General features: G+C 49.9%; 1 protein-coding gene across 1 annotated transcript; it reads right to left on the bottom strand.

Annotated features, from left to right (window-relative positions):
• Window positions 1-283: 283 nt before the first annotated feature.
• On the bottom strand, window positions 284-6,562 carry NKX2-8 (NK2 homeobox 8). The gene is made up of 2 exons (XM_053380162.1): window positions 6,122-6,562; window positions 284-1,418 (listed from the first exon to the last, which is right to left on the bottom strand). The coding sequence occupies exons 1-2, from the start codon at window positions 6,273-6,275 to the stop codon at window positions 880-882; spliced, it is 693 nt and encodes a 230-aa protein (XP_053236137.1). The 5' UTR covers window positions 6,276-6,562; the 3' UTR covers window positions 284-879.
• Window positions 6,563-9,805: the final 3,243 nt, after the last annotated feature.

Below are 9,805 nucleotides of genomic sequence, written 5' to 3'. Positions count from 1 at the left end.
GGTGGTTTTTGTTTGCCAACAATCCGGTTTATTGATCAGGGTAAGAAAGTTCTATTTGAAAATCAACTATGTCTGATACAAGTAACTCGCTATTCGTTTTGTTTAGAATGAAACTCAACCACCTTCTTTTTTTTAAAAAAAGCAACTATGTTTTCGGCCAGCTTTCTAAAACAAAAGGCCAAAAACAGGGTTAGGGCGAGACGATCAAGGTTAGCTACGGCAGGCATTCCGATCCCCACAACATTGACAGGGACGTCCTGTTGAATTCTGTTCTTTTCCAGGATCCGAAGCACCCCTCCCACACTTCTGTCTATTAATCCGGAACAACTACCATTCGTGGCTTTGCTGCTCACAATCGTTCATGAGGGCTGCCATCCCATTTCACCGATAACAATGGGTAGAAAATCCCCATATTTTCCCGACCCCTTACTGTGAACACTGTGTGTGTGTGTGTGTGTGTGTGTGTGTGTGTGTTGAAGGGAAATTAACCCGGGTTGGGCGATCTTAACTTTGCACCCTTCCTTCTATACGCGTTCCTATCTGCCAATCCTCTCTAACCCCCAGGAAGAGTACGTAGGATTTGCAGCCTTCAAGATCCCACGGTTACTTCCGCGTAAAGATAATTTGGCGGGAGCGGGAGAGAGGATTGGGCCCACTTCCCTTGGTAGCAAGCTGCTGGGGATTTGAAGTCTGGGTTTTCCTTTCTTACTGGTTGGGATCCGCGGCTCATTTTACTCTAAAGTAGTACTATCCAAGCCAACGCCTCGCGAGATGAAGGCACCAGTCCAAGGCGTCGCCCCAGGGCAGGCGGGGTCCAGTGAGTGTGTGTCTCTTTCTCTCTCTCCTTCTGGCAACCTGTCCGCGTCCTCGGCGCCTTCCTCACCCCCAGTTCCAGGAGACAAGGGCCGGGGGCGCTAAGTGCTGGTAGGCGGGGAAGAGGCTTAGCGAGGCGGCCTGCGGGAAAGCCGGGTAGCCCTGGAGGCCGAGCGCGTTCTGGGCGCCGCCGTAGTCCTGCGCCGCGCCGCTGCAGCTCTGGCACGCCTTGCCTTCGCGCACCAGCACGGGCACCACCACCCTGCGCAGGAGAGGCGCCGCCGCCGCCGCCGCTCCTCCGGCGCCGGCTCCTTCCCCGGCGCGCTCTCCTCCAGCGCCGCTGCCCTTTGCGCGCTTCATCTTGTAGCGGTGGTTCTGGAACCAGATCTTGACCTGGGTGGGCGTCAGGCGCAGCAAGTGCGCTAGCTGCTCCCGCTCGGGTGCAGACAGGTAGCGCTGCTGACGGAAGCGCCGCTCCAGCGCCAGAGTCTGCGCCTTGGAGAAGAGCACTCTGCGCTTCTTCTTCTTCTCGTCGTCGTCCTCGTCCGCTCGCGTCGAGGCGGCGGCCGGCCGCGATCTGCTCTCGGGGCCGCTCTCGTCCGAAGCTGCGGGGCAAGACAAGGGTTGGGGAGGGAAGGAGACAAGGCAGGCGCGTTAGATCCCGTTTCGTGGTTATCATTTGCTTATTTACCGCTGCAAAGGGACGCATGTAAGCGAGGATTAGGAAATTCCGGAAGACTGAAAGCGCAGTCGAAACATCACCATCATCAACATCATCAATGAAATACAGTGGTACCTCGGGTTAAGAACTTAATTCGTTCTGGAGGTCTGTTCTTAACCTGAAACTGCTCTTAACCTGAAGCACCACTTTAGCTAATGGGGCCTCCCACTGCCGCTGCGCGATTTCTGTTCTCATCCTGAAGCAAAGTTCTTAACCCGAGGTACTATTTCTGGGTTAGCGGACTCTGTAACCTGAAGCGTCTGTAACCCGACGTACCACTGTACTGTTCAATGGATCCGGCATATAGGTTAGATCTGAATGGTACATTATGCTGTGTTTGTGGAGAAAGAGGGCATGGGGAAGAGCCTTCTGGATCAGGCCCATGGCCCATCTAGTCCAGCATCCTGTTCTCACAGTGGGAAACCAAATGCCTGTAGAAAACTCCTAAGCAGTTGTTCAGCCCAAGAGTACTCTCGCCTCTTGTGATTTACAGCAACAGGCATTCAGAAACATAGTCATCATGGCTAGTAGCCCTTGATAGCCCTCTCCTCCGTGAATCTGTCCAATCCTGTCTTAAAGCCATCCAAGTTGTGGGCTGTCACTGTCTCCTGTCGGGGTGAGTTCCATAGTTTAACTGTGCGCTGCGTGAAGAAGCACTTTCTTTTACCTGATATGTGTATTTCTAGAATATATAGCTATAGCCACACACAAAATGCAGAAATAAATCTGCCCAACCACCCATAGATCCATTTTCTCTGGAGATCCGACAAAGCCGAAGCCCAAGAACCGAAACGGTAGCGCTTTTATCTGGGCGCGCTGTGACCTTTTTATTTGGACAGGGCTTTGATGATGGATCGGGTAGGATTTACACAGGGACACACGAAGTTGCTTTATACTAAATCAAACCACTGGTCCCGTCCACGGGAGTAGCTCTGCAGGGTTTCACAAGGGAGACATTCCCAACCTTGCCTAGAGATGACTCTGGGAATTCTCATCCGCCTCATATTGATCTTTAAATGTGGCTATTTTAGGCATAGTTTAATGTTTTGTTGCCAGCCAACAACACTGGAGACTGACGTGAACTGGTCTCCTGGAGCACCAATCCGCTCCCGCAATAACCTCCGACAGGAACAGGAGCAGCACTAGGACGCGGGAGAAGTTGCGCAGCCGAAACCGCCTTCCTGTGGTTTGCGTTGAGAAGACAGCAATACCGCTTCTGTGTCACGCGAGTTAAGCGCGAGACTGCGGGCAAGATTTCCTTTCAGCTATCATCTTGATGAAATATTGTTCTTCGCTTACCCTATCTATTGGAAGAGTTTTAGAATAGCGAAAATCTCCCTTTGATTTCAACGAGCTCCAGCCAGTCCTTTTACGAAATATTAATTGTACAATTGCAGAAACGGGTTTGTTGCTTTTAGCTCGCTGAGTTCCTAATCTTTTGCGTTTTATCTTATTTTTTTAATCATAGTTGGGCACCTGGAGCGCTTGATAAAGCTGCAAAACAGTAAATAACAATGATCGGTGCATTTGGTGGTTTGTAGGGTGCGTATATATGTATGTGAGTGAGTGAGTGAGTGAGTGAGTGAGTGAGTGTGAGAAAAGAACAAGAAAAGTGAGAGGTAGACATTTATCGGATGCCCAAAAATCTATTAACCTTTCTCATACTTCTAATTGCCTCTCCCATACACACACACGCCCAGCTGCAAGGGCTCAACATCTATTTTAAAGTACCCTTTTGTATGCGCCGTCTCCAAGCGTAAGGTTAGATCAAGAGATCTCCCGGAAGCCCCCCAAGCAGCCGCTCGCCTTAATAAGCTAAAAGAAGAGAAGATGCGGCTGAGCGCATTTGTTATCCTAAGCATGGATGGTGGGTGGGTATGTGGAAGTGATATTCCTGGTGGATTTACTAATGGCAAAAGGGTGTGCTTTGGTTATATGGTGCGTGAGAAATGCTTCTAGAAACCAATGGGTCTGTCTTCCTTCTGTCTTTCTGTGACAAGAATCTCTCCCCACCTCCTGTCATTCAGGAGCCGCTTAGCTGCGAAGGGACCAGCTCTCATCGAAGTGGCGGATGGAAAAAATCGGAATGGAGGCGCATCAGCAAGAATACCTGCCAGGGTTTTTATGGCCAAGGGCCATTGCCTCCGGAAGACGCCACCAGGAAGCCCTCGGGGCGCACCATTTTCCTAAGAAGCGTTTTGGAAGACTGAGCTGGGTTATTAGGATTTTAAATAAGCTAGTACACGTTGTGAATTACTCTGTCTGTAAATGGACTCGTACTTGTTTGTGTATTTCCTTAATTCAGTGCCGGAGATTTAAGATGCAAGACGTTCCTGTTCCACAATAGGAAGGGTTCTTAGATCTCCAAGAACTGCTACTCCGCTTCTGGAAACATTGGGCCAAACGGGAAGCATCTTCTGGAGCGACAGACTGTTGTATTTAACTAGGGGATTTGCTTTTGGTGAAAGCAGAGCCGAGGCCTGGAAAACGACCCACTACTCTCCTCATCTTGAGTACAAGGGAGCTTAAACTATTGGCAAGACGACCGGAAACAAGTTGACTTGGACTTAAGCTGCGCACACAACATCCATTTCTAGCACACCCACCCACCCAAATAATTCCGGCAACTATAGTTTACTCCTCACAGAGTTGCAATCCTCGGCACCCTTAGCAAGCTACAGTTCCCAGGATTAATGGTGTATGTGTGCTTTAAAGTTTTAGCGGGCACACAGCCTGTAAACCCATCTGCTCTCGGTGGAACCAAAGTTACTTCCATCGAAGGTCCCAATCTTGGGCGCGTTTACTTGGGAGTCTCTTCGCATCTAATGGGACTTAATTCTGAGCAAATATGCATAGGATCGGACTAAACGGCAGCCTGAAAAGGCTATTGGAGGATCGTAGGGAGGGGGAGCTTATATTTTACAAGGCTGCAGGCAGCACGATTCGGCAGGAGTGAGGCTTGCAGGTGTGGGTTTCATTAAGTCCGCCCCCCTCATTTTCCTTGATCGAACATTTCTCCAAACCTCACTGGGGTGGAAGCAAAAATCACTGCCTAGCCAGCCCCATTGATTTCAAAGGGAAATAAAAACACGTGGCTACATCTCCCACTGAAATCAATTGGACTTCTTTTAAAAAACCAAAAACTTAAGTGTGGCTGGATTTTACCCATAACTTGGTTAGCATTCAGCTGGAGTTCAGACCAATGGGACCTGAATCCAAGCGCTGGACTTTATTGGGCTTAGAACAAATATGAATCGATGGATGGATGAGTCAGATCATCTTTCACTATTATATTACCATCTTGATCTAAGCCATGGATTCTGTAGAAAGGCTGGAATTTGGTACATGCGGACATACTAACTACCGCAGAAATAGACTACAGTGCTTTAAGAGCCATTACTTGGAAACAGAAATCGGTGGTGAGGTAGGGAAAGACAGACCGTAGAGATCAGCTATGATGAGGAAATTGCCCAGGGATACACTGAAGCGTGTTTTGTAATTAAACAAACTGAGCCCCTCGGGGGGGAAACTACAAAAGACAGCCACGGATCTAATCTTGTTGCCCAGCAATACAAGCATATTCTACATTATAATTACTACAGTAATATTAACTAATTACAGCAACTGTGGTATAGATTGTATACTGGGCTGAGCTTGGTTTCTTATTTTTATCTACAGAAAATGTTTTGATTTTCCATAAGGTGGGAAATATCTCTATGAAGTCTATTTCCCTGCCTCTAAACAATTATAAAAACCTATGAATAGAGATCTATTTTTTTTTAAAAAAGACTATAGAATCATATATTATATATTTGCCAACATCTTCATCTAGGCACACGTTCATTCAATGGAATTTTCTGGCTGAGGAAGTGTCCTTAAATTCGTATGGTACATTTTCTGTAGAAAACGGTAGATATATAATCGGCAAAGCATTAATAGTCGAGGTAAAAGGCACCGTCAAGAAACAAAAAAATAGCCCTACATGTGAAGTCGTAATAGTTTTAGTATATAATATGTGACCAATTAGTAAATACATATTATATTAATATATGAACAGACGCATATGTGTCCATCTTGAAGATGTCAGCGCGGAGGAGACAATACCTAAGCTGGACCATTCCTAAACACAAAGGCTACTACAGGGATCTCACGGTTTTGCCTGGAGTAAGCTTTATGATAGGAAGAAATGTATTTCTGCCTTGCTTTGAGTAACGTGTGTGTGGGCGTCCCTGGGTCCGCGTACACACACCTGCGTACACGAGCGATATGTATGAAAGTCAAATATGACACCTCTCGCTCAATATCTCCTCAATGCACAGCGTTATCGATTTCCCTTCGGTGGGGTGGGTGGGTTCTCCGCTCTCTGCCGCACGTACACACCTTTCCATCATCTCTGCCCAGCAATATTGTTGGGGTTCAATATTCCTCCGCCCATTATCTCTGGGTGACCACCACGTCCCCGTTATCTCCCCGCCTGTTACATCTCCCTCTAAGATGGTGGTCGTCTTTATTTTCTCCCTCCCTCTCCCCCGGATCTCCCCCAAGCCCTTCATCCCTGTGCGATCTCCTCCGCCGCCCCCCACTCACACAGATACTGGCTCCTGTCCGTTTCCATCCATTCCCGGTACAGGGAGCGACCGTATCCCTCGCTGGGGTCCTGCTCCTTGCCTCCGCCGCCTTCCGGCTCGGGTAAATCCAAAAGGCTCCGCACCGTGAAGCTGATCCTGCCCACGGTAGTCATGGCAGAGATGCCCGCCGCCGCCGCGTCTGAGTCAGTCCTCGGCAGTGGCGGTGGTGGGCAGGCTAAGGCGAGGAGAGCGCAGCTACTGGGTGCCGGGAAGGCTCGGCCGGAGGCTCATCCCTGCTTCCCCTCCGGCGAGAGATTAGTGTCGCTTACCGAGGGGGCTCCTGTTTATATCAACAGTCCTCCCCAGCGTCAACACGGGCTGCTTTCAAACCGTCCCTGTCTATGGGATGCTAAGTACCTGAATTAGTCAAGTGCTCAAGCTCTAATGGGGAGTAAGGGCAACCTCACCCCCCCCCGCACGCACACACACACACACACACGCAGCCCCCTACCCATCCCCCCTGCTCTCCCCACCCCCCACAGAACCACCCCTCCCCAAAGCCAGCAGGAAGCAGCTTTCAGTGTTACAGATTCTGTCTGATTAGGCCAAAGTGGGGACAGATAATGGTAATTGTTCGCCGTGAATAACATCTTGGGTGGTATGCGGGGACCAGCAGCCGCCCTCGCCAGCCCCTCCGCCCTTCTGTGAGCACACAAAGTGAATCCTCGCAGGGACATCCGCAGCGCTTGTCCGGGGCTCGCTTGCTTTTCGCCTCGAGCCCTCCCTCGCTCCTCAGCCTTTTCAGGAGAATGCAGGAATTTATTCATTGTTTGTTTTCTTCTCCCGGTTTGGGAACCACTTCGGGGGCACAGCTACCCAGGATTCAGTCTCAATGGGTCCCCTTCTCTTCTTTTGCAGAGGGTGCGTAGGGCTTTCCTTCGCGCCTCAAACATCCAGGGGCGTACCCCGCGGGAACAGCCTCTTGAGTCCCTCTCCGCCCAACGCCAGGGAGGCACCAGCGTGGCTGAGCTTCCCAGGTCGTGAAAACGCTTTCCCAGGAAGCCCGTTCCGTCAGTGGGACCGGGGTCCTATTTCCAAAGAGTATGGCAGACTCCTAGCTCGACCCATCATCTTGTGGAGGCCAAACCATAGAATCATAGAAGTGTAGAGTTGGGAAGGACCGTGAGGGTCATCTGCGCCAAACCATTGATTTCTGCATTCCAAAGGTGTGAGCCTTCCTTGCAGCCAAGTTAGCGAAGGGCCACAGTTCAGTGGGAAAGAAAAGGCTCTGCATGCTGTAGATTCTGGGTTCAATCTCCAACATCTCTAGGTAGGGGCGGAATGACTTCTGCTCCTAACCTTGAAGAGTCACTTCCTACCAGTGCAGGAGATGGACCACAAAGCAACTTCCTGCAAACCTGCAAAAGGAAAAGAAAGAAAGGATCGTTTCGCCATGTTGTTGTTATTTCAAAACTCAAAGACAGCATTCCTAAGCACGCTTACTTGAAACTAACTTATATTGAAAGCTGTAGGGATAGGTGTTAATCACAGAGGGCTTCAGAAGTTCTTGTGCACACAGATCATACACATTCCATGGTGTTAAACTGGAGTAAGCAGGGGTGGGGAACACCTTGACCTCCAGCTGTTGTGTGACCACAGCCACCATCATCCCTAGTCATTGGTAGTGATGGTTGGGGCTGATGGGAGCTGGACTCCAACAACATATGGTGGGGCCCTGGACTCTCCACATCTGCTTTAGAGTGGTTGGTATTGGAACCAGTGAGACTCATTTTGGGCTGGGTTGACAGCAGTGTTCCCAGAAGGTGGAGTTATTCCACTCCTGCCTGTGTGGGGGGAACAGTGTAGAAGGGATATTTGGATCTATTTTCAAGTTATTTCAATCCAGTGACATAAGCTCATAACACAACTGAAGTAAAAACTGTGGGAGTGTTGTGGGTAGCAGGAGAGGATATATTGATTAATATTACCGTATTTTTCGGACCATAGGACGCACTTTTTCCCCTCCAAAAATGAAGGGGAAATGTGTGTGCGTCCTATGGTGCGAATGCAGGCTTTCGCTGAAGCCTGGAGAGTGAGAGGGGTCGGTGCGCACCGACCCCTCACGCTCTCCAGGCTTCGCACACCTCTCTGCAAGCAGCGGGAGCCCAGCGCTGGGCTCCCGCTGCTTGCGGAGAGTTGCCAGCATGCCGAAGCCTGCGCGCGCTGAGATCAGCGCGCCCAGGCTTCGCGGACCTCTCCGCAAACAGCGGGAGCGGTCCCGCTGCTTGCGGAGAGTTGCCAGCATGCCGAAGCCTGCGCGCGCTGAGATCAGCGCGCCCAGGCTTCGCGGACCTCTCCGCAAGCAGTGGGAGCGCTCCCACGGCTTGCAGAGAGCTGCCTGTTTGGGGGCTGGGGTCGGGGGAAGCTCGAGCTTCCCCCGCCCCAACCCCGCGCCTGGGGAAAAAATAATTTTCCCCCTTTATTTCCCCCCCAAAAAACTGGGTGCGCCCTATGGTCCGGTGCGCCCTATGGTGCGAAAAATACGGTATCCTTCCTAACTCGCACTAGCAAGTTTCTTTATGCAGCAGAGTGCATTCCCCCTTTTACACAGCAAGAAGGCTGGTTGCAGACTCGTGTGAGTCTCTTAAAATAATAAGCGATTCAATCTGGCTTCCCCAGATTGAGATCTGTTCTATTATTCCTGGTAAGACCCCTTTTATCCCTCCTAAAAGAATAAAGACACAACAGTCTTATTCGTAAGTAACAAAAAGTAGTTTTACTCACGATCAGGCAGAGCACAGTGTGATCCCTGAAGGCAGGCTTTAGGCTTAAAGTTACAAATATGTACAAACAGGTTTACCCCATATGGGACATAACCTAGGGACTGCCGGCTAACAGCCAGCAGTGCAGTCCAGGTGAATCAGGAAGCAGACAGGACGAAAAAGAAGAAAGGAGGTGGCTACGTGACTTGGCCTTTTACCAGGTCTGGAAAGGTCATACCCATCTACTAGTTGTGGGAATGTTCAGGGTGGCAGGAGAGGATATTTTGTTTATTAATATTCTTCCTAACTTGTGCCAGCAAGTTCCTTTACTTAGCAGAGTTTACATTCCCTTTTTACATGCATAGCAGATAGCTGGTTGCAGGCTTGTGTAAGCCTCTCACTATTATACAATTCAGTCTGTCTTCAGATTGAATTGTACATTCCTAGACTTCCGGGTTAGCGCCATCAACTAATGGCGGATTCCCTCTGAGCTCCGGAGGGAATCGGCTCTGCAGGATCGGGTCTTGCCGCTGCGGCGACGCGGGGACCCATAAAAATCACAGGCGGTGAAGCCTGTGAACCTGGTGACTCGGCGGGCACCATTTGCGCCCCCCGACCTGCGAAGGAGCCTTTTTAAAGGCTTTGGAACGCGGGACGGGGTGAGCGGCGCGGTGCAGAGAGTCGACTGCTTCTCCTGCAGAGTGAAGCCGCATTGCCATGGTCGGAGAGTGCTGACTTCTTCTTTTGAACAATTGGACTCTAAAAGTAACAACCCGTGAGTACTACGGAAATTGGTACTGTAAAGAAAATTTTGCTTTTAAGAATTAGGCACGATCGGGGAAGGTGTAAAAAGGAAGTCTGCCTCCCCGTCTTGTAAACAAGTTAAAGCAAAGACCTGCTAACTAAGGTCAAGAGAACCTTTTCTTCTTTCCTTCTTTGGT

The sequence above is a fragment of the Podarcis raffonei genome, chromosome 1 (assembly GCF_027172205.1).
Source record: "Podarcis raffonei isolate rPodRaf1 chromosome 1, rPodRaf1.pri, whole genome shotgun sequence".
Taxonomy (NCBI): Eukaryota; Metazoa; Chordata; class Lepidosauria; order Squamata; family Lacertidae; genus Podarcis; species Podarcis raffonei.
The sequence above is the reverse complement of the archived record's forward strand: the minus strand, read 5'-3'. Positions and strand labels throughout refer to the sequence as shown.